The 25,712-nt window shown below is 39.5% G+C and overlaps 1 protein-coding gene across 1 annotated transcript in view; it reads right to left on the bottom strand.

The window, feature by feature from the left end:
• LOC135226201 (brefeldin A-inhibited guanine nucleotide-exchange protein 3-like) overlaps positions 1–25,712 on the bottom strand; it is a 199,483-nt gene that overhangs the window by 112,458 nt on the left and 61,313 nt on the right. Inside the window, exons 10-12 of the mRNA XM_064265644.1 lie at positions 12,253–12,437; positions 6,784–6,963; positions 4,149–4,282 (exon numbers count right to left, since the gene is read on the bottom strand). Coding sequence (XP_064121714.1) covers positions 4,149–4,282; positions 6,784–6,963; positions 12,253–12,437 — 499 coding nt within the window. The remainder of the gene's footprint in view (positions 1–4,148; positions 4,283–6,783; positions 6,964–12,252; positions 12,438–25,712) is intronic.

Raw genomic sequence — 25,712 nt, 5'->3', positions numbered from 1 at the left:
GATTTAAGAATAACTTAAAACTAAAGCTAAACTTAAAGCATAACTTAAAATTATAGGGGCTATAAGGTCCCTTGAATTTACCTTAAGTTAGAGTGATTGATGTAAAAACTTAAGCACTATAACAGATGAGGACCAGCTACCGGAGATGGAATACTTTACTTACCCCGTCTAAAAGCTTGGCTCACCAGATCGTAACATATGGTACACGTCTCATGGTACCAGACCTGGATGTCCCCGTGCGGGAGTCGCGCATGGAGCATGGGACCGGCAAACTTCGTGTCCACATGGGTCCTGAAGTGTGGCGGCGCATCCCGGATGCTCACGAGGTTGGTCTGTAAGTGGAAAGACACATGAGTATCTTAAAGAATATCACTTACAGGCTAAAGGCAGAAGAACTCCGTTGCATGCCGGAGCTCGGAAAAAATTCGGGCATAGCCCCTCCCTTAAACGCCTGAATAGGCTATAAACCCCGGAGGTATCCGGTGAATAAGAAGGGAGGGGGAATGGTTTAAGGTACTTAAATAAACTTAACATCTTAAACCTAAAGCTCGAACGTACCGGACTAAGTCCAGTGCGTGGCGGAGTGTATAACTCAGTGAAAACGGAGAGGTTAGAAGGGACCGACTGTATGTTCCGGTCCACCCCGTGGGGTAGACTAGCACCTTTCCGCTAGATGCCAGGTCTCCGGTGGTAGAGGAGCCCTAGTAAGGTGGGAAAGAGCAAGGGGCATACAGACTGGGCTAGTAACGGAGCGACGGAGTAGTAACGGAAAGGGGGAAAGGCCAGTCCCCCCCACCTTACCATCCGACCGGACCGAGAAGCCGGAGAGGTCGAGTCCAGTCTGGGTCTGTCCCCGTCCCTCTACCCCCTCCGCCTGGGGGGAGAGAAGGGAGGCAGGCTCGGGTATGCGGTAGCGAGCATGGGCAGGCCTAACCACCCCCCCCGACCCTATGGAAGAGCGGGAGGGGGGAAAGGTGACTGGACAGGCGTCTGGCTGCCTCGTGATCACATAGTGACCACGGGGCGGTAAGAACAACACATAAGCCTAAAACATAACCAACTGATCAGAGAGGGATGCTATCGGAAGCAAAACCGAGCTGACAAGCGGTAACATAAAGGCCCAATGGGCCATGACCTAGGCTAAGCGAACCAGACGCCTAACTAACCTAACAATATCACATAAATAATAAATGAATAATAAATGAAAGAAAGAAAAACAAAATAGTAGGAGAAAAAATCCAGGAGTGTACGACTAACCCGAAGGCAAGTCTACCACTCAAAGCTAGCCGAGGCCGATACTAAGAGCCGTGGCTAGGGTCTGGATGGAAGAGCCTACATAAGGTAAAAGACATGCATGCATGACAAAACCGTGTAGACCTTACCCTAAACAAAGCGGATAATAAAAATAGAGCGTACAAAATCCAGGGGATGTTTTCTGGGTATGGGCGACCCAGAACGGACCCACCACGAGGCAAGAAAACCATGCTGCCATGCTTCCGACCTAGAGATCGTATTTATACCTAAAAAACGGCAAAATACGTGCTCAGGGCCGGAAAAAAACCAAATAGCAATAAACACTGAGTACTTAACTTAGCTGCTGCGATGGCTGCACGCTCCATGGTAATAAAATCCAAAAGAAAGGGCACAAAAACACAGAGAAGAAAATGGCACGTGTGTATCGTGTGCGCTAACTGAAAAGGATGGCCACCAGAGGCGCAGCAGTCGGCAGCATGGGATGGAGTAGTAGTAGTACTTGCTGCCCACACTGTGGTCGCTCTCCTCTTGGAGGGATTTTGTAGTGGGAGAATTCTATTGGCATTTGGCTCGTGGTAGTGGTCTCACTCGCCATAGTGTTCATACCGACACCCTCTTGGAGGTGTGAGCGAGTCCAGTTATACTGACCTTTTTCTTTATTTATTTATTCTCTGGTGGATGTGTTAGTACATTACCCTAGAAATAATAGATTAAAGGATATTTCGCGCAGCGACACGAGCTGAGCCCAGAAATTTCTTGTTTCTTAGCAACTTTAGATTCTTCTTGAAAAGTAATTTTCATTTCCTGAGAATGATGTATTAGGGGTTTACGTTTGTGTATTTCTATTTTTGTTTCATTATTTGTTACTATGTATAGTGGAAAAGGTACATTTTCTAGCAGGGTCATGAATTCCTCTAACTTTTAATTCTAATTTGGCCTCCTTTTCTAGGCATTCCTGTTCTCTCTTGCAATAATTTTAGTACAGTGGTGTATATATAATACATACATTCCTTAGACCTTGAATGGCAATTTTGCCCATAGTTCATGCATTTAGGCTCACTACACATACATTGTGTGGCATGCTCTTCGGATCCACAATGCGCACATACAAATCTATTCCAGCAATTTTTCTGTGCCCGTACTAACTGCAGTTTTGGCACTGTAGTGGTTTTGGAACATATGGTCTAATTTCTCAGTTTTGGCCCATAATTTTAATTTTCAATGGTAATTCTTGCCCTTCAAATTTTATCTTTGGCTAACCTCAATATTTGTCTTTTATTTTGTCTACTCGTTAAGTTACATATTTCGCAGTCCTGTACATTACTATACCTCATTTTAAGAGAATCTAACAACATATTCTTTTCAACTGGCTCATCATTATCATCAGGAAGCACTATGGTTCCATGCACACTCTTCATACTGTCATGTTTTTTAACTAGAACATTTACATTTTCAATACTTGTTATATTCATAAATTCTCCGATTGATTTTTAGTTGTGGTTTCTAGCAGCCACGTCTGATCTTTTATTTGTCTGAATGACATTTCAGAGCTGGGATATCTACTTAATAAATAATTTTTCAATTTTAGAGCAGATATTTTACTGTCTGTTTTCAAGGTTAGGAAACTTGATCAAGTTCCACTATCAAAGAGGGAGTAAAATGAGCCAACGTTGGGTCAATATGATATCTATTTTTTCTAAATGGTCTAAATGGTAAAGAAGTTTTGATACCACTCTGCTGTTCACTAATTGGGGTTTCCTGGGGATAGTCTGTTGTCATGCTAGAAGTCACATGGAGGTTTGATACATTTGCCATAGAACAAGAAATTAATTTCGTCCAGGATGAGGTCCCTCTCACCATGGAGGCCCAATTGGGGGAGGAGCAATACTGTTACATACAGTGTTAACTGCCCTGGGACACTCGCCTGGATATACACCATACCCACAGTGCCTTAAGGATTGTCAGTCCATCGAGATCGGGCCCAGCACTGTGGGCATGACTTGATAAAAGTTTTCCCTCGCTCGAACACATCAGGTACTTTAGTTTTACGGGTGGAGTGGCACGCCATCCAACTCCAACCTTCATCAAGTTAAAAGAGCAGTCAATTCAGTAATCCAATTACATGCCAAGGTCGTCAACAAAATAAGAAGGGAAGGGGGAAAATCTATAGGAGTAAAGGAGTTAAAAGTCCCAATGTTTAGTTAAATCCACAGCAGAGAAAGTAGGAATAAAGGAGCATACATTCTCTGCAGTGGATCCCTAAGCCCCCACCTGTCAACGAGTTGGGATCAGGAGGCAGTACGGAGATATACCTAACTTAAACAGTAGGTAAGAGTCATCTCAAATAATACTTAGTTTAACATAAAGTCTTAAGAGTTTTAAAAGAAGACAATATTATCATTCTATCTATTCACATGTTTTTTTATCCCAACACAGCTCCCACTCAAAGAGTATATAAAGCTCAATTCATGATTAATAAATCAGGAAACACATGATAACCAGGATATTAGAATCTTGTTAATGGAATTTTGATATTTATGGGCACAACAAATAAAGGGAATTAACATGTAAAGGAAAACAGAAATATGGATGCTGAAGTTTCGTGACATCTATCTAAACTAAGGAGAACAAACTACTACTATTATGAAAGTCAACAAAATCCTTCTCTGGAAAATCTATGACTAAGTTCACAAGACTTACTGCAGAATAATTGCTGTACCAGCAAAAACAGCCATTATCTGCTATTGTAATGACAATGCATCATTTAGCGAGTCAGGAGTGAAACAATGTTATTTAAAGAGCCATAATCAAAACCACAAATACAAATCATTCATGTAAAAAGAAAACTTGCATTTAATTACAAAATCAGATTTTATACAGGAAAGCTTACAAACCTCTTCTCTATCATGCTCATCATCCTCTTCTTCATCCTCTGGACCCTCAGTGTCTCCTGAAGCATCAGATTCATGTCCTTTTCCAGCATCAGTTTTACCTTTTTTCTTCCTGACAGGTTCTGCTTCATCTTCATCTGCAAAGCATGGACAAAACAATGTTCTATAATTTATTTTAAATTGAAATGTCTATTATCAGTCAGTTGTGGAGATCATTCTTGTGAATTATTCAATGGATAGGAAAAAAAAGAAGGGCAAGAAAACACACAAAAAAATCACTACACAAGACCCACAGATGAATAAAGTTAAAATGGAAAATATGAATAAATCTCCAAAGAAAAATGAGATAAGAGAATAGTCAGGGGAAACAAAAGTTCCACTGAAAAAGAAGTTCAATTAAAAAAAACAAGATCCATGTGGTAGCATCAACATATGCTCCTAAGTTACCTGCTGTGAACACAGACCAACTAAATATATCAAACAAGGTCATGCAAGTTTTTATTTCTAAGGCACATCAAATGTTTGTAAGTCTTTACAACAGTTATAAATAAGAACGAAACTGTTAACCTGTGATAATGCTCTATAGCTATAAGAAAACCAAACAAAAAAGTAAAAATCCAGCGACTATGGCATACACCTTGTTTTCTGTGAAACCTTTATCTACCCATGGCATTTGATAGTTTCGATATACAGGCAGTCCCTGGGTTACGACGGTCTCGGCTTACGACGTTCCGAGGTTACAACGCTTTTCAATTATATTCATCAGACATTATTTTCATGATTACGACGCATGTTCCAGGGTTACGACGCCTACAACGCTCATCTGGTAGATGAAATATGACACCAAAAATGCAAAATAATCAATATTTGAAGGTTTTTTGATGAAAAATGCCATAAGAATGCAGTTTACATAGTTTTCAATGCACCCAAAACATTAAAAGTAAGGTTTTCTTAGGATTTTTGACAATGTTCCGGCTTACAACGATTTTCGGCTTACGACGTGTCTCAAGAACGGAACCCCCTTCGTAACCCGGGGACTGCCTGTATACGTAGTGGCATTAGCCAAACTTTAAGTTACGGTTGCACTTTGCTTATTGCTTCAAATTTTGCACCAGTTCAATTCAGAAGTATATAATTCTTTTTGCATTCTACAATAACTGCTGTATTTGAAATCTGACTATCACTTTATTAAAAGCATCCAGTTTATGTTTATCACAAGTGTGGCTTCCATAAGGCAAAATCTATTGGGGATCTCTTTTTCTAATATACAGTGGGCGCTCCGTATTCGCGTTCTTCGGGTTCACGGACTCACGCATTCGTGGATTTCTCTCTAGACCATATCTATCCATTATTCTTGGGAAATTCACCTATTCGCAGTAGTTTTCTATGAGGAATATCCACTAATTCCTAGTTTTCTTGATCAATTTTATCATAAAATGCACTTTTTGTGATAAAACTATTTAAAAAACCAGGTATAAAAATTTTTAGTGGGTTTTTCTTGAGTTTTAAGTAACAAATTGGCCGTTTACAACGTGTTTATGGGGGTTCCAATGAGGGGGGGCCCTGGTACACATCCCCTGCGAATACGGGGGGACCACTGTACTGGCTTCCATGTAGCAAGATTCTGTGGGAACTTTTTCTAATACTGCAGTAGTTTCACTATGGCAAGATCTACTGGAGATCTTTTCTAATAGCACAGTACTGCCTCTAAAAAGGCATGAGCTACTCAAGAACTCTTCTATCTCACTGCTGCTTGGTCATCTTAGCAGGGCCTTGGGAAATCTTCTCACTGCAATTGATATCTTTTGGACATCTGCACAATACTAATTTTCAGTATGATAGCTTTTTATCTTATTTCTGGTCTGATGTTTCATCAAAATTATGCATTTATTTGGGACAGTCAGTTTCTTTACATCATCAAATACAGCTATACTGTCTGGCCATTTGGAATACTCCTCACATGCTTGTAATGAAAGGCAAAATACCTCCTCTCAAAACAGGCCCCCAAAAAACCATTTTTTGAAAAGGACAACCAAAATTTATTCAGTGCTGTGGTTTTACTTCCCTGACATCCTTGAGAATTTTTTCCCAGTATGCATTTTTTTTATTCTTATAACCTTTATTTAGGAAATGGCAGAGTGACTACTTCAATACAGAATGGACTTCAAAATTTGTTAGACTTTTAATCATACATCAACAAGTGCTCAAGGGTGGTCCTAGACAGAAAAAATTTTGGTGCAATGCTAATAATTGTTCAAAACATTTTATTACCTAAGGTCATGCTAGACAAAAGATTTTTTTTTTAACGAATGTGTGACAAGTTTTCCAGGACAGCCTGTCTTGTCATTGAAAACTCCAAACTGTATTGATGGAGCTTCAACTGAACCAATGCTGATACAGATTCTTACTGGAAATGCATTCATGATCTTAATTTATTTTCCCTCTTTCTAATTACAATTCTGTGCTTATCATAATCAGCTTGGGGAGGACAGTACTAACTAAATATATCTTCATTACCATACTTACAGGTTGTCTTAATACTGTATTACAACAGACCTACCTCAGCAAAGAGTTTGGATATTTTGAGATGACTGCCATACCTTGTAATAGGAAAAACTTTCTGTTGCATGTTACATACCTTTCATTTCCTCATCATCACTTGGTTCTTCTTTACTGCTGATATCTTCGTCACCTTCAAATTCTAGTTCATCCATTTGCTGGGACAAGGTATCTGAAGCTGTTGACTCTGATGATGTTTTAAGATTGTCAACAACTTCATATTTGGGTAACTTACTCTTGTTTTCATATGTTAATGGTCCTGAAAAACAAGCATAACTAGTTACTTCAAGAATCTTTGTTACATTTTTTGAAAAAATGAAATTCTCGACTTCTATGGTCCTATCCACAGCACAGAAATATATACGTACTATATTATGTTAAAAGCAAATATTCTTGAAACCTACAGCCACAAAAAGGTTTTAAAAAGTGTGAATGGACCTGAATTGGCAATCTATAACCCATCTCCAGTTTGACTAGCAGTGGTGTGTTGTTTGAGTAGATAAAGTAGTACAATGCAGAAACCAACTATGAAGCTGTTCTTTGAACTAGAAATCATAGCTCAGTTAGCCACTCTACAAACTACTTTATGATGATCCTCATGCTCTTGACATTGCAAATTTCCTTGCACACTTATATCTCTGTAAATAAAATAATTCTAATGAGAAGTCTGGGCAGATAATTAAAAATAAAACTATTTCATATCTTTAACAGTTTTGGTCATTAATAATTGTATGCAGCATTAGCTTGTTCACAGCATTTTCATCTTTCTTTTTAAAATAATCCTAAAATTCCTATGGCATCTTAAAATTCTATTACTGGTTCTGCACAATACTTTTGACAACTTTTCTCCCTTAAGTTTGCTCAATATCCAAGAAAACAATATAGTATGTATTAATGCATTCCAGTGATTTGGTTTACTTTACTTATTCATGAAATATATTTTACTAGTATTACCTTTCCATTTTCATAACTCTGTAGTTACCACATACATAATAATAACAAATGTCACATCCACCAGACCCAAATGAGAACCTTGTTAAATATTGCCTGTACTTGTCAGTTCCAAATCTTTTGTCTACCCATGGGTGAAAATGAGGCACATGTACATGGATAGCTCAGGACTGGGCTCCAGCTCTGATATTGTTTGCTTATTTTGATAAATACTGAAACTGTTTCTTCAATAACATATTTGAAAATTAATTATATACGTACAAAGAACCATCACACCTTCTTATGCAAATCATAAAATACTGATTCATATTTATAATAACATACCAATATGAGCCCATGAAAGATGGGCTTGAGTCAAAGACTCTACTCAAATCAGACACAAATTAATGATGGGCTTCAAATAATTATGTTTCATCTCACTGTATGTAAATAAAAAGGCAAGAAACATTTTTATTTATGAAGCTGTCTGGAGCAGGTGGATGGAACAATCACTGCAACTGCAACATTGGCTGAAAGGCAGGAAATTTTAGTGACAATGGTATTTTAAATGAAGAAGCTTTTTGTATTTTGAGTTGCATTTTTCCCTGTATATTGACAAATTCTCCAAAACGGCTATTTTTATTAAGGCAGCGGTGCACATATTGAATAAATTGCTCTGTACCCACTCTGCAACGCTTTGCGAATGCTGAACATATAATATTTATACTAAGAAAACAAAATTTCATATATTCCAGGCTACATGGGGACCTATGATTACAAGCAGTTTGAATAAAAAAATTTCCTTACCATTCAACTTTTACCCCATGTAGTACTAATTTCATTATGATACCAAAGCAATATCTACATCTGTTAACTAGAAAGATAAGCTTTAATGATATTAACTATCAGAACACAAAGCATAGTCAAGTGAACATTTGGTCTGTGCTATTTATTTTGATTGTACGGAGTTTCTTTCAAGCACACCTTTCATTCCCATACAGTCAAAATTGCTTCCTCATTGTTGACCTTTACTTATTCATTCAAACTATCATTCCAATGGCTTACAATGAAAACAAATAACTTTTATGCTATACAAATGCCATCATCACACTACTGATGAAGGGAACTCAAAAAGATTTAAAACTTGTATAAGGCGGCGCGGTTAACGGCGCAATCACTCAACGGCGAATCGGTTTTACGGCGGTCGTCAAAAATATTCATTAAAAAAATAAGGCATTTTAAAGGTATCTTTACGGCACAAATTTCAGTTAACAGCGCCGCTAGCGCGTTGTCTAACGAGTTCATACATATGTAGAAATGCCGTTCAGACCATAAAGGTTATGCAAATTATATTAACAAATTTTATGGAGAGTTATTACGTAGGTATTAGGGTAAATATATGCCTCTGACGCTGTTCTATGCCGAAAATATCGAGTTACATAAGTGCAAATTTAGCTAAGATGTGTCGATTCATAATTAATCATGCTTTTGTTTAAATGTGTGTGAAAATGTATTACGTGAAAGGCATTTTTTATTTCTGTACAGAAATATGATACAAAGGCAGCTTTTGAAAACTGCCCTTCACGATAGCAAATACGATGTTTCTTCTTGTAGCCGCCGCCTGCCGCTCTTCCAAAACATCGATTTAAAAAAAGTGCAAATTAGCGATCGATGTGTCGATTTTATAAATGTTTATGCTTTTATGTTTAAAATGTGTATGAAAATGTATTACGAATAGGGTATTTTTATTTCTGTGCAGAAATATGATAAAAAGGCAGCTTTTGAAACTCCCCTTCAAGTTATCGACTACGATGTGTTTTTCAAGTTCGTTCTTGTATGCCGCCGCGGCATACAAGAACGAACTTGAAAAACACATCGTAGTCGATAACTTGAAGGGGAGTTTCAAAAGCTGCCTTTTTATCATATTTCTGCACAGAAATAAAAATACCCTATTCGTAATACATTTTCATACACATTTTAAACATAAAAGCATAAACATTTATAAAATCGACACATCGATCGCTAATTTGCACTTTTTTTGCCGCCGTCTGCCGCTCTTCCAAAATTATCGAGTTAAAGAGAGAGAAAGAGAGAGAGAGAGAGAGGAGAGAGAGAGAGAGGAGAGCGAGAGAGAGAGAGAGAAATTTAGCGATCGATGTGTCGATTTTTCAAATGTTTATGCTTTTATGTTTAAAATGTGTATGAAAATATATTGCGTAAAGGTATTTTCATTTTTGTACAGAAATAAGATACAAATTAAGGCAGCCTTTGTAAATACGCTCCACGTTGTCAGGGGATGGTTTTTCATGTTCGTTCTTGTCCGCCAGTTCCGAAAAAATGCATTGTGTTATTTTATTAATTATGCATCTTTTCCATAAATCCTTTAAAAAGGTTATACATTATTTCACTGTATCCAAGAATATTGTATGTATCATATTATTGTATTTTAAAATACTACGGCAAACTTAAGCCCGTATTCCGCGGAGCGGCCAATGTTGTGGTTTGAAATCAGCTGATGAATACGAGTCTGTTTCACCATAACGCAATTCTGAGCGAATGCCCTCTTGGATTCTAGTTAGCATAAACGAATATCTAGATACTTGACTTATATGAGACAAAGTTATTTTTCCTTATACAGCTGTTTTTAGGTGGAAATATTTATTGAATATGTCTCGTTGTGAATGTGAACTACTATTTTTTTCGTTAACAGATTACGTTGGCGGCATGTTTATTGCGTAACAAAATTACGTGATTCCGTTCGCAATACGTAATCCTTTATATCATCGTAATACGAACTTTACGTTATTTATCTTATATCGGCGTGAAACCAACAGTAAAATGTGTTCTTTCAAGCACAGTAGTTTTGATTAAAATTATTTTATCCCAATTTTATCTATGGTTGTGTGTGATGGCAGACGTTTACTGCAGTTTTATCCTTGTTGCCGATGTACGATAATAGTCATTAGCAGCTTGAACAGTTTTCTCAGCTTCAGTCATAATTACGTTTAAATTTAACGGTATATTTCCCGATTGATCTTTAATCTATATTGATCTCTGATCTATAGCGAATAAAGTTATTACATTAAGATATCTCAGTTCTATTCTATACAGAACGCCATTTATAACAAATACGGTAATGTTGCACTGTAGTACGATGATCGAAATACAAGCCAAACAGATGTTATCCAGTTCGGTAACTTCGGTTGTACTTAGAAAAAAAAAAAATCGTTTCTCGTTCGGTTGTTCATGGTTGTACACGTTCACGCAACGAGTATAACGTTAAAACCATACTTTCACCATTCTCTTTTGCTGTTATTGAACTTATGTAACTAGAAGATGGATAAAGTTAGGCCATTGTAATTTGATCTCTCATAAAATCGAACTATCAAGACTAATGATCGTAACCTGAACACTACAGATACCTGTACACTGTATAAACTTTATTATATCTTTACATACTCTAGACACCCACATGTACTGTACAGTAAATTCTATAGTACTATACTGCATAAATATAATTTTACTTATTGCGCCGTTGTGGGATTACGGCGCCTTTGACTGGTCTAGACTCTAGAGTTTCGAAAGAAGGTGTGCGGCGGCCGTAGGCTTTAAAATCGCTCAGCGTCGAAAATCGCTTGGCGTCGGTGGCCAGGAACGGAACCCCTGCCGCTAACCGAGGGCCGCCTGTACTCTAAAAGTGCCAAAACACTGAACTATGATAACGATTAAATATGCAAAGCATCCTAAAAATAAAACCACAATACCACTGACATGTATAGACTGAAATTTCCTGCTTTCTAGCCAATGGTGCAGCTTCTGTTCCATTCACCTTCCCAGACAGCTTCACAAACAGTATTTCATGTTATTTCAAATATTAGCCTATCCACTTAATTAAAATGTATGAACTAATGATTAAATTACCTTGTATTCACACTTAGATAGCCAGAAGTCTATATATACCTACAGTAAGATAAAAGATAATTATTTAAAGTCCATAATTCACAAGTTTTATCTGAGTAGACTGTTTAATACTGTACAAGCTCATCTTTCATGTGATTGTATTATATTATTGATAATACATTGACATACTTAAGATTTAGCATATAAAAAAGTGTGAAGGTTCTCTGTATATACATATAAGCATTCAAACACATTATAGAAGAAACAATTTGCACTATTACTTCAGTAAGCCAAATACTGGAAACTGATTTGCAGCCAATCACAAGCTAGCTGTGCATACAGGCAGTCCCCGGTAATCGGGGACTCAGTTAATGGCAATCTGGTTTTATAGTGCTTGTCTAGCACCATAGAATCGGCAACATAAATCGCAGAGTTTCTGTTAATGATGGTTTTCGCTTATCAGCACCCCGCAGAGAATGGAATCCCCGCCGATTACCAGGGACTGCCTGTACTGCCACATCTAATTAAATCCTACATTGTTCACTGGACAAATGCAGTTAAATAAACATATTTGTCTGAATGCACACTGTACAGGAAATTTCCAAAAAAAGGAAAAGCCTATGCAATAATGCATCAATGACATTCTAAAATTCAATCTTCCGTGAAATTCAATAGGATGGTATAATTTTTAATTTAACTGCCTGTTGTTTACATTTACCTGAATAGTCTCCATCTTCAATCCTAGCATACAGGGTATTAAGAGACTCTATATACTGTGAAGATAATGCAGTTCCAAGGGAGATTTTTTCTAAGGATAGAAGAAGGGCAGATACACAGTCCACAACTGCCCTCTGGATTCCAGCATCACTACAGTTCCCACATTCCGTTAGACTATCCATGACACTGAAAGCAAAATACATGGGCTTGTGGTTATCATTTTTCTAACTTTTTGCTTATCATTTTTCTAACTTCTTGCTTATTTTAAGATGCTTGTGATTATAATTTTTCTAACTTCTTGCTTATTTTAATTGTCTTAACCAAATACTGAAAGATGACAAAAACATTCAAAATAGTACGTAAGTAGTATTAAATTACTTGGTGCTCACACATATACTGTATACGTACTACATTTCATCATATAAATCGATAAATCATACTGGTGTATAAAAATATTTCAAATAAATCTACAAAAATAAAAAGAATTCACTGCAAAATTTATTGCATGGACACAAGCCATTATTAGGCATACGTATACTTTATACTATATAGACAGATTCAAATAGTCACTTGGTGTAAGATTAGTTGTAATACTATCTGAAGAAACAGACTTGCTTTCTTTATCCAATATGTAAAACATCTGCTTCAAAGCAGGATTACAGTTAACTCCCTCTGTCGAACCTACCTACTATAAATTATTCGCGAAAAATTGAGCAATTTGCAAACTTTTCCGTCAATATTCACTAATTTGCGTACATTTTGACGTTATTTTATTACTAAATACATTTTTATGATACAGAAATGATTTGCTAATCTTCAAAAATTAAAACTGATTGTAATACTGTATTAAGTTTAATAAGATTAAATTATATTAAATAATAAAATTAATAACTATCTCTCTCTCTCTCTCTCTCCTCTCTCTCTCTCTCTCTCTCTCTTACCTAAGTTTCAAATATTAATATTAATATAAACAGCAATAATATAAATTCATTAAAGAAAATACTAAAGTGAATTAGTAGGATTTTAGTTTACAAAGTAATAAATTATGTAAACTTTTAAAGAAATACATATTGACACCAATCTATTGCTGAGAGACTTGGAGAGAGGGTGGAGTGTGAGCTTGTCAGAAATGTCAAGAAACCTGATACCAAGGGTTGGATGGTCAGTGATGCCAGCTTAGTGGGTCAGTGTTAACTGGCAGTCATAGGATATATAGTGTTCCCTGTATTCGCTGGGAATGCGTACCAGACACCCCAGCAGATAGCTGGAATCCGTCAATAGTTGAAACCACTATAAAAATGCTTAAAACTGATTTTGTTGGTTAAAACTCAAGAAAAACCCACTAAAAATGTTTATATGTACCTGGTTTTTTAAATAGTTTTATCACAAAAAAAATATTAAAAAAAACCAAGGAATTTGTGGATATTTCTAATAGAAAAATATCGCGAATACATGAATTTCCTGCGAATAATAGGTAGACATGGTCCATAGAGAAATCTGCGAATGCTGAGAACGCCAATATACATTGCTCCCCTGGTTTTACGTGCTTCACATTTCCATGGTCCACTTTGTCGCAGATTTTTCTGGAACACATTAGTATTCACTTTTCCACAGGAAACTTTCACTAACTTGCCAATTTTTCTTTGGGCAGTGTCTAAAATTATCAATGTGTATTCATTAATTACTTCATTTTTTCATTAAAATATACTAATTACTGTATTTTTTCATTAAAATATAAGAGAGAGAGAGAGAGAGAGAGAGAGAGCTGTGGTTTTTACATCTAAGTCTAAGCACAGTATCAATGGATTCTGTAAGTGAAATAGTAATGTTTAATTGATATTTTGCTGTTGTTTTATTATTAAAGGATATGTATACTGTTCGGAGAGATGAGGAGAGAGAGCGAATGACGAGAGAGAGAGAGAGAGAGAGAGGAGAGAGAGAGAGAGAGAGAAACTGAAGCAACACTGATGCACAGTGACTGCCTGGGGAGGAGAATTGAGGGGCACTATGGCTGGGACGAGAATGGTAACAATTGCCATGTAGTATGAAATTCTGATTTTATATGTGTTTTATGTGATTAGAGAAACATTAACAGTGATAAAATGATAAAATATTCTCTAGTGTACTGTTATAACATGTGTGATAATCACAGTCATCTAACTTGTAATGAAATATAGTACAACAAATCAGATAAATAAAAAATAAGGCAACCATCATCTCTGATCTGTTTGAACCTGAATTTGTTTAAAATAAGGCAACCATCATCTCTGATCTGTTTGAACTTGAATTTGTTTATGTTTGTGTTCTTTTTATGTTTATGGTAAAATAATTGATACTATTTTCATTAAAAGGATATATACAGTGCAGTACGAGAGAGAGAGAGAGAGAGAGAGAAGAGAGAGAGAGAGAGATGACGAGAGAGAGAGGAGGAAAACGAAGAGATCGAGAGACGAGAGACTTTCCTGTTATGGTTGCAGCCCAAAACTATATATTTTGTGATCGAATAGTATTTTTGCCTTTTGTTTACTCTTTGAGAATCAGCTGATGACGTTAATTACGAAAGAATTTAGGAAAATAATTTTATTAATGGAATTATTTTTTGTACATGAGAGAGAGAGAGAGAGAGAGAGAGAGAGAGAGAGAGAGAGAGAGAGAGAGAGAGAGAGAGAGAGAGAGGGCTACAATACTGAAGCCTGAAGGTTTTAAGTTGCCTATGTAAGAAATTCGGATGGATTTTAAATATTCTTATGGTGATTACATCAGTACAGTACATATACGTAAATGGATTTTGTAAATGAAATACCTATGTTATATGTATTTTGCTGTGTTTTCTCTTTAAAGTGCTATATGTACATATACCTACTGAGAGAGAGAGACTGCAGAAGAATTTTTAATAAATTTATGGGAGATGGCAAGGACTAACCACAACACAACGTTAACAAGAACTTACTGTAGTAAATAATTTTTGTGTCATAAATATATTCGTATGTAATCACGAAAATACTAACATGACGTAATAAACCTAGCTTTCTGTTTGGAGGTATGTCTCTATGTCCCGTCATTCTAAACTATCCACGTATTTTAGATAAGCTCTATACAATACGTAGTACAATCCTAACATACATACCTGTACAATAAGTATTTCAAAATCATCTTACTACACAGGAAAATAACAATATACATAAAATGTAAGCACAGAACGATGCGCAACATGATTGAAATTACATTAGGGTGTTCTGGGATGATATTTTGAGGTATATTTTTATTTGAACCTCCAAGTTTGGTGATGAACTGTTAAAATTATAGGCATTTTAGTTGTGTATATAGCCTACTTTATAACAGTAGTAGGACAGTACTGAAATGTAAGGCTACTTTGGGATGATGTTTGGGGGTGTATTTTTATTTGAAATTATATCAAATTGATTTAGTATGACAATTCAAGGTATATTTTTGTTTTAACTAGACTGTAATGTAAGGTTACTTTGGGATGATGGTTTGGGGGTGAATTTTTATTATGAATTTTATTAAATTGTTTTAGTTAGATAATTTAAGAATACTGTATATTTGTTTCAACTATCAAATTAACCAGTGACATGTTAAAATAGTTATAATTATTTTACTTTTAGGGGTACTGGGTATTTGGCAGTTATAAGCATATTTAGAGGGGATTTTTGCTTTACTGCAGCAGCTTCTGGGACCTATTCACAGAAAAAGTTGGGAGCACTGTACAGCAGTCCCCACTTATCAGTGGCCTCTGTCATTGGAGATCTGGTTTCATGGTGCTGATTTTCGGTGCCAAAATGCATAGATTTCCAGTTATCAGTGCCGATAATAAAGTATTGGTGATGATACATACCCAATAGAGGTACCATTAATCAGTTATCAGTGCCAAAATCCAGTTGTCTGCGATTTTCATTTATCAAGCCATCCGAATGGAAAACCCACAGATAACCCAGGGACTGCCTGTATTGTACTGAAAAATTTTTCTCTCCCTTTCTCAGGAAAAGATATGTACTGCTAATTTGAGTCTCTTTAACCAACTGGTATTAACACATATGTACACTGTGTGTGTGTGTGTGTGTGTTCATATTTTAAAAATGTGTAGTAAAGGTAATACATCTTTGGAAGGCAAAAAAGGGATTTTGACATAAGGAAAAATCTATTTCTGGGCGATTGGTTCGTGTCGCCCAGCGAAATATCCTTTAATCCATTATTTCTAAGGTAAATGAACTAACAAATACCAGAGAATAAACAAAATAAAGAAAAAGGTCAGTATAACTAACTCGCTCACCATCCAAGAGGGCGTCGGTATGAACACTAGGGCAAGTGAGACCACTACCACGAACCTCTTGCCAATAGAAATCTCCCACAACAAAACACAACCAGGAGGGGAGCCGACCCACAGAACGGGGCAGCAACTACTACTACTCCAACCCACGCTAGGGACTGCCGCACCTCTGGTGGCCATCCTGAAGTTAGCAGTCAATCTTGAGCGCAGGGTTGGGCAGGGATGGGATTTTGCTGGGCGACACGAACCAATTGCCCAGAAATAGATTTTTCCTTACGTCAAAATCCTTTTCTGGGCTCAGTTCGTGTCGCTGCGCGAAATCATACCAGAGAATTAGCACAAGATTGAAAATAAAGAAGGTCTCAATAAAACTTAAAATAAAAATAAATATTATAATTGCAAGAAAATATATACACATACACAATTGTTCATACAATTTGGAAAGGAACAATACTTAAGATTAGCTTATAGTTAACATATATGTACAAGGGCTTACATGGAATATATATGTTGAACTTAACACATGTGTATGATTATCATAGACAACAATAATTAAAGCAATTATAATTAAATAGTATAATTATGAACAAACTTACAATAAAATATGTTAAATAAATTTATAGATCTTAATAAACAAATCCGTAACCATTGTAAATGGAGATGTGTCACCCTAGCATAAAAATAAGGGGACCACATCATAAAGATCAATATATACAATCAATTGTGGGTGACCCTAGCAAAAAAATAAGGGACACCCACTAGACCATCACAAGAGCAGCTAAGACTCAAGGGTAGACGTAGATGAACATGGTAGGTATAGACAAACTGTTGGCTGAGATAGGTAGAAAGGAGATCTGGATCTTCAACTTAAAATTAAGCAGAGTCGGGGGGGGGAAAACTATGTTACCCGCCGCAACTGCTTGAAAATTTTCAAGAGAATTACACCAAGGACTTTAAAGTTAGTGGACGCTGTTAAATACTGTCGGCGATTTCCATCCAGTATACTTTTTTAAATCATCAAAATTCATGTGTTGGAAATAGTTAATTGAGGTGGCTACTGTCCTGACATCATGAACTTTAGGGAAGGATTCAGGGTTGGCTTGTTTAATAAAGTATAGGATCTGTTGCCTTATACCTTTAATTGATAAAGTACCACCTTTTTCTCTTCTAAAGAGAGGACCCGAAGAGGATGAGGATGTCCTGGACAGAAAAGGCTCGTAAGGTCGTTACTGGACAAAGAGAAACTCTTGAGGAAGGGGTATAACCTTCCACGGTTCCCACCTCAACAAAGGATCCTCATTTTTTGCTAAAAAGCTGCGATCCGGAGAAAGCAGAACTTCTCCTGAGGGAAGAAATTCTATATGATTCGCATCTCTGGATAACGCCGACAGTTCTGAAATTCTAGCTCCTGAAGCCAAGCTTAATAAAAATAGTGTTTTTCTTAAGAGCATTATAAATGAACATGTCGTATTATCTATCTGAAGCCAGCTTTAGAACGTCATTAAGAACCATGACACTGACGTAGGCCTTACTGAAGGTCTAAGTCTTAGCTGCTAAGCCTTTTTCAAATAAGGATCTGAAAAAGGATATAGCTGAATTGATTGTCATGATTTTAATGTCCGATTCTCTCAGGAAGGATGCCAACTTTTTGACTGCAGCATCATACTGCCTTAAAGTTGAATCCCTTTTATCAGATTCCAGGAAAAGAATATTTCGTGGATCGATATCTGCATCTCTTTTAGCCGCAAACTTCATGAAGTCCATAAAGTTAGGGTTTTGAGAATTCCTGAGGAAGCGAACACAGTCTTCGTTTGTACTGACTGGGAGAGCCTGGGATTGGGAATTCGAAGAGGACGAAGACCCAGTTCCAGAATCAAAGGGTACCAGTTGCTCTTCGGCCAGTCTGGAGCTACTAGAGCTACTTGACCTTTGAACGTCCTGAGTTTGTTCAGTACTTTCAGGAGAAGATTCACTGGAGGAAAGACATAAATCTTCTTCCAGTTGTTCCAGTCTATGGACAGGGCGTCCGTAGCATAAGCCAGAGGGTCCAGGTTGGGGGCCACATAACATGGAAGTTTGTGGTTCGCTTGAGATGCAAACAGATCTACTTGCAGGCCTGGAACCCTCCGGAGAATCCATTGGAACGAACTGTTGTCCAGTGACCATTCCGACTCCAGAGGAACTGAACGGGATAGAGCATCTGCTATGACGTTTCTCACTCCAGCTATATGGGTGGAGGAGAGGTGCCAACTGAACTTGTCCGCCAGGGAGAAGTTTGCTACCATGACATGATTCAGATGTCTTGACTTGGAGCCTCCCCTGTTTATACAATGAACTACCACTGTGCTGTCCAGAACTAACTTTATGTGAGAGTTCTTTGGCGGACGTAACCTCTTCAGAGTCAAGAACACTGCCATCGCTTCCAATACGTTTATGTGAAGCTGACGGAACTGAGGTGACCAAGTTCCCTGAACCTTCTTTGAACTGAGAATATCCTCTCCTAGCCGCTTAGTGAAGCGTCTGTGTGGATGGTAATTCCCGGAGGAGGAAACTGAAGGGGTACTGATATGGACAGGTTCTTCAACTTTGTCCAAGGGCGCAGACGATTCCGTAGAATCTGTGGGATTGATGACAACTTGTCCCTGGATCTGACATTTGCTCGTGAGCGCCAGATCCTGGTTAAGTCTTTCAGTTTGGCTTTCATCAAGATGTTTGTCACTGAGGCAAATTGGAGGGAACCCAGGATTCTTTCCTGGTTTCTCCTTGAAGCATATTTGTACTTTAGAAATTGTTTCACTGACTTCGCTATTTCTTTTCTCTTGGCTGATGGAAAAAATCGACAGAGTATGGGAGGATAGATTCCATTGAATGCCCCCCAGCCATTGAAGAAAGTTGGACTCCGGAGTGAGTCTTGACTTTGTTCGGTTTATCTGGAACCCAGATACTCCAGGAACTGGATTACTTTCAGTGTGGCTTTGTGACATTCCTCGACTGTTGGAGCCCAAATCAACCAATCGTCGAGATACGCTACTACCATTATCCCCTGAGACCTCAGTTGTTGGACGACTACCTCCGCCAACTTCGTGAACACCCTGGGTGCCACGTTCAGACCGAAGGGAACTACCTTGAAGGAGAATGCCTGATCTCCTAGCTTGAAGCCAGGTAAGGGCGAAAGTGTCTTGCAATAGGGATATGATAGTATGCGTCTGTATGCGTCTGTAAGATCGATAGAGGTGGTGACGGCCCCACGGGGAAGTAAGGTCCGCACCTGCGAGATAGTCAGCATTTGAACTTGTCGCATGAGACTGGCCAAGTTTAAGCGGGACAAGTCTAAGATTACCCTTCTTTTTTAGTGAGCCTTTCTTTGGTACGCTGAACAAGCGACCCTGAAATTTTAATCTGTTGACTCTCGCTATTGCTCCTTTCTGAAGGAGCTCCTCCGCATACTCCGTCATTTCTTTGATGGAAGTGAAGGAATGGTCTGGATGGAGGAGGATCCGCAATCCAACTCCAACCCAGGCCCTTTGACACAATGCTGTGCCCATTTGCTGAATCCCCACCGATGCCGGAAGAGAAACAGCCTCCTCCACCTTCGAGCTCTCACTGCTGCTGGGTTTTTAAGTGACCTCCGTGGCCTCCACGGAAGTGTTTTCCCCTGTTGAGAGACCTTCCTGATCCTCTCTGACGAAAAGGATCCCCTATCTCTACCTCCCCTGCCGAACCGGTCATAGTGCTGAAAGGCTTGGCCCTCGAACACTTGGTTAAAGGCTGGGGAGACAGCGTAGGAGGTGGAAGGCTGAGGCTGAGGGGAAATCACATAAATGGGTTGTGTTTGAGCTTTGGAGGTAGAAGGTTGGGCTGATTGTACAATTGGCACAGCCGAAACAGCCTGGGTAAAACGTTGCTGCTTCTTTTGGTAAGGTTGGTAACGTTTGAGTTTCTTTTGTGTCTTACCTCTTGTAGGTTGATCTTGGCGTCTCTTAGCTGTGAGACCCCAACGATCCTTGAGGCTCTGGTTGAGCCTTGTTGCTTCAGCCTGGACCTCCTTGACCATTGACTCAGGAAAGAGGTCTGCCCCCCAGATGTTGGAGGAAAGCAGCTTATTCGGTTCATGCCGAATAGTTGCTTCCTGGAGGACATGTTTCCGGCAATTAACCCTAGCCGTTGCAAACTCGAACAGGTCAGACTGGACTGGGACTTGGTCAGGAGCTTGAAGAGCGGCTCTGAAGCATAAGAAAGAGCCGCTACCTCCGTCATTGCCATGGTATTCATGGACCTGGCAAGCCTAGACTTGGCCTCAAACTCAGCTTGAATGAGGCTGTCAGGTAGTCTAGGTAGCTTCTCGCCGAACTGGTCCATGGCGCAGTCTGGCTTGAGCTTGCCCGCTGAGAAGGTGCTAGGTAGATCTTCCCACAAATCTCCAAGTGAAGGGAGCAAAGGAGATGTGGGGTCTGCTTCCCTTAATTGTGGTAAAGATTCTCCCTTCAGGGCAGCCGGAATGGTGACTGTAGCTATCTTGGTCAAGAAGGGAAGAGGAGTTCCTTCATCCATCGTAAAAATGGTGAAGGGACTCTTAAAGGCTTGGATTCTCGTGTTTGAACAGTCCATTTCCTCTAAACACCTGAGCTACTCTCTTTGAGCCTGGTCACGGGAGTAGAGGACTGTCTCCTTCGGAACCTTATCCTCTCTAGTCATGGCTGCGTCTGTAAGCCTGGCGTAGCCAATGAACGGCGGTTGGAGGCCCTCCGGATAGAACTCGAAGTCCCCAATCCTTCGAGTGCCGCATTCCGGATAGAGAAGGCCGTTCTGGAAAGGGGCGTATGACGCCACTCTCCAGGGGTTGTTCATTGAGAACGGAGGCAGAGAGTCGTGAGGAGGGAGCTGTAGCAATCCAGCACCGAATGCTGGAGTAGCCAGAGGGGCCTGGTTAAGTCCGGCAATTATGTTGTCCTGGGATGTAATCCTTTCGGACAACCGGGAGAACATCTGCTCCATGCTGTTCATCAATTAGCCAACCAAGTCTCCCATCTGTTGCATCAATCCAGCGTTGGGATCCATAGCCGGAGCTGATGCGGAGGTGAGGGAATAAATCGGCATAGGCACCAAGGGAAGAGGAGAGACCGCTGGCTCCGCCGGAGTACGGGGCCTCTCCTTGGAAGACCTGCTCTTTGAGGACTTCGAGCTTGAAGCAGAAGCTCTAGACTTCTCTGCTCCGGGGTTTGTAGCCGGAGACTTACGAGATGATGACGCCGACGAAGTCTTTTTGGACGACGACGACGTCTTCTTAAGGGTTTTCTGTACCCTTTGGCCCTTGACTTTGGGTTTAACCGAAGCACTGGGTGAAGCATAAAGGAGCTCAGCTCCTGTAAAGCAATGGAAAGAAGCCGGAGAAGTAGCAGGAGAAGATGATCCAGTGGCGCCCAAGGGAAGCCCTTGGGCGTCCAACGTACCTACCTCAACCAACAGGTCGTCAACACCTACCATTGGTTCAACATTTAAGTCCAGTGTCGCGACTTCCGATGAGATATCGTGGCCTGGTTCCTTCATTGACGCGGCGATCTGTTGCTGGATCGCCGCCATAGTCGGGGCTGCTTCTGCCGGGTCGAAACATACCCATGTTCGACTTGCCGCCGGGGAACAGCAGGACAGCCATCCTCTTCTCAAGGATGTAGGGCTGTCCCTTGGCGGCGTTCTTTCCAAATCCGCCGACCCAAGCCCTCAGGGTTGCAAGGGCGGTCTCTCTAACCGCAGCAGCCTGGAAGAGAGGGCGTTTATTAGTTTTAAGTTTAAAATTGAAATTCAACCTTAAACTAAAACTAGGCTTAAACCTATAAAATTTGGGGATGTAATTCACAACATATAAGGAGCTTAAACTTAAAAGAAATTACTAAAATTAAACTTAAGATCTAGAACAGTCTTTACATTTCATGTATACAGTTGGAAATACTTACCCCGTCTAAGAACTGACCCACGAGATCATAACAAATTGGACAGGTCTCGTGGTACCAGACCTGCAGATTCCCATGCGGAGTCGCGCACAGAGCATGGGACCTACAGACTTCATGCCCGCAGGGGTCCTGGAGCATGGCGTTGCATCCCGGATGCTCGCAGTTGGTGGTTTGTAAGTGGAAGGATACATGAGTACCATAAAAGACATCACTTACAGGCTAAATTAGAACTCCGATGCATGCCGGAGAGTGAAAAATTTTTGGGCATAACCCCTCCCCTACCGCCTGAATAGGCTATAACTCCGGTGTGATCTGGTGTGTAAAACAGAGGAAAGGGAGGAACCCGGCTTAAGCTAGCTTAAATTAAACTTATGATAGCTTAAAATAAACTTATGATAAACTTAAGCATAAATTAGCACTAAATTCCGGAAATGATTCCGAATCGCGGAGGTGTCCGTCTCCCGTTGTACCGACGAGACGGGATGGTTAGGTAAATAAGACCAACTGCACGCCTGAGGTCCGCCCGCAAGCGGGAACCAGCTCCCTCCCTCGTGATTGACGGAGCTCCGGTAAGAAAATAGAGCACCGACAATCCGGGAAGGGGCGATTGGGAGATAGAGGGCGAAAACAGAACTCAGAGCCAAAACATCGGGGCAACGGAGCAACAAAGGAGAGGGAAGGCCAATCCCCTACCTCGTCACAACAAAGCACCGTGAAGAGAAACGGTCGAGCCCAGTCCCGTGTCTGTCCAGCCTCCCCTACTCCCTCCGCGTAGGGAGAGAGGGAGACAGGCCCGGGTGGAGCGAGCGAGGACGGACCTCCCTCCCCCCAGCTCTATGGGAGAGCGGGAGGAGGGCAGGGTGACTGGACGGGCGTCTGGCTGTATCGCGATCACATGGTGACCACAAAACGGTAACTCGATAAAACAACGAAATCTATAGCCTAGGATAATGCAACCAAACTGATCAGCGAGATGCCATCAAAGATGCAACAAAACTGATAAAAGGAAGCAACAAAACTAATGGGGACCATGATATAATAAACCTAGGCTACGATAACGTACCAGACGCCCTAGGCTAACCCAAAATCAAATAAAATCACAAAATACTTAATTTAAAATGAAAGTAGGGAAATAAAACAGTAGGAGAAAAAATCCAGGAGTGTACGACTAACCCGAGAGAAAGTCTACCACTCAAAGCTAGCCGGGGCCGATACTAAGAGCTATGGCTAGGGTCTGGATAGAAGAGATAATGCCTAAGCAAGGTAAAGAAAGACATGCATGCATGACATAAACCAATGCAGGCTGGATCCCCTAACATAATATAGATAAACAGGAATAGAGCGTAAAATCAAGGGAAGGTTCTAGGTATGGGAGACCAAGAACGAACCCACCACGAGGCAGAACAATGCCGCCATGCTTCCGGCTGAGAGTCAGCATTTATACCTAAAAAATGGCAAATACTGACTCAAGGTAGGAAAAAACTAAGTAGGAACCTTTCGGAATACTTAACTTAGCTGATGCGATGGCTGAACGCTCCATTGTTAGAGAAAATCCTTGAAAAGGGGGCACGAAAACACAGACAAAAAAATACGTCTGAACGGGTTCGCACTAACTGAAAGGATGGCCACCTGAGGCGCGGCAGTCCCTAGCGTGGGTTGGAGTAGTAGTAGTTGCTGCCCCGTTCTGTGGGTCGGCTCCCCTCTTGTGGGGGTTTTATTGTGGGAGATTTCTATTGGCAAGAGGTTCGTGGTAGTGGTCTCACTCGCCCTAGTGTTCATACCGACGCCCTCTTGGAGGGTGAGCGAGTCAGTTATACTGACCTTTTTCTTTATTTTGTTTATTCTCTGGTATTTGTTAGTTCATTTACCTTAGAAATAATGGATTAAAGGATATTTCGCGCAGCGACACGAACTGAGCCCAGAAAAACAAGCATATAAATTTACGGCGCGCCATAAGAATCCTTATGGCGCTGATAACTGGAACTCGGCCCATTATGCCGCCATAAATAGCCAATTTTATGGCGCTAGATAAGCCCCATAAAACTGGATCGCCGATAACCGAGTACGCTGATAATCGGGGACTGCCTTTACAGTTATACGATAATAATTTAAGGTAAATTTGATGTAGGATGTTATTTAAGGTATACATTGGGTATTTGAACTTTCAAGATATGCAGTTATGTATAGTATGGATTTTTAGAAGGCGTTCTATGTATCTGTGGGTGGGAGGGGTTGTCTCATACGCATTCCCCATTAATATGGGGATTACACTATATCTGCAATATGGTCAGCATTTGAGCTTTTTCAAAATATACAAGAAATATTTATAATTTCCACACTAGTAGTGCTTTAGAAGCCCTTAAAATTATTGTCATACTTAATAATTGATGTCAAAGCTGCAATTACTAGCAAGATTAACTACAGTATAGTACCTGTTCCTGTCAATGATATGTTACTATGTAGCTCCAAAACCCTCATCTTAGGGTAATGGCAGCAAGAAGGAAAAATGAATCTGACAATCATCATCATCATTCCTGCCTCCAATGATATACTACACACAATGGGAATCTGTGAAATTTTGTCCACTCATATCTTTTCTGTGCTGTCCCGTGCATGATAGACATGTCCAAACCATCCTTTTACCCTAGTATCATACACATACAGAACTTCTATATTTTCAATATTGCTGTTGTTTGTAATTTCTAACTAATCTTCCACCCGATTCCTTATATTCTTCTTAAGGCTTTATTTTTAAACTGACAAAATCATTTTTTATGGATTTAAAAACATAAATAATGTTTGTAAATTGTTACAGATTGTAATAGACTACATAGTAAAGGACCCTCCAATAGATCCTGTGACCACTCTTCCAGGATCAAGGTTTGAAATTAATTTTCAGTTTAGAAGAAGGTTTTGCTCAAATTAAGCCATGGTGTACCTCACAAAAAGTATGGGCTAAATTTTTGACTGCCTCTGCCTTATGCCAAACCTATAAAATTTCATATCTTAGAATATTTTTCTCTTGGAAATGCATTCTCAGTATCTAATTATAGGTTTTTGAGGTCAAAGATTTCATATTCAATGTTAGAATTAAGTTTTCTCCAACAGTTTTTATGTTAGAGAAAGAGTATAAGTACTATATCAATCTCATTTCAACTGAGCTCATGACTGAATTGACAGCATAAACTTTTAAAATTTTGCAAAAAATACATTTTATTTAAATTA

Source organism: Macrobrachium nipponense, chromosome 14 (assembly GCF_015104395.2).
Source record: "Macrobrachium nipponense isolate FS-2020 chromosome 14, ASM1510439v2, whole genome shotgun sequence".
Lineage (NCBI taxonomy): Eukaryota > Metazoa > Arthropoda > Malacostraca > Decapoda > Palaemonidae > Macrobrachium > Macrobrachium nipponense.
This window is presented reverse-complemented; position numbering and strand designations above follow the sequence as displayed.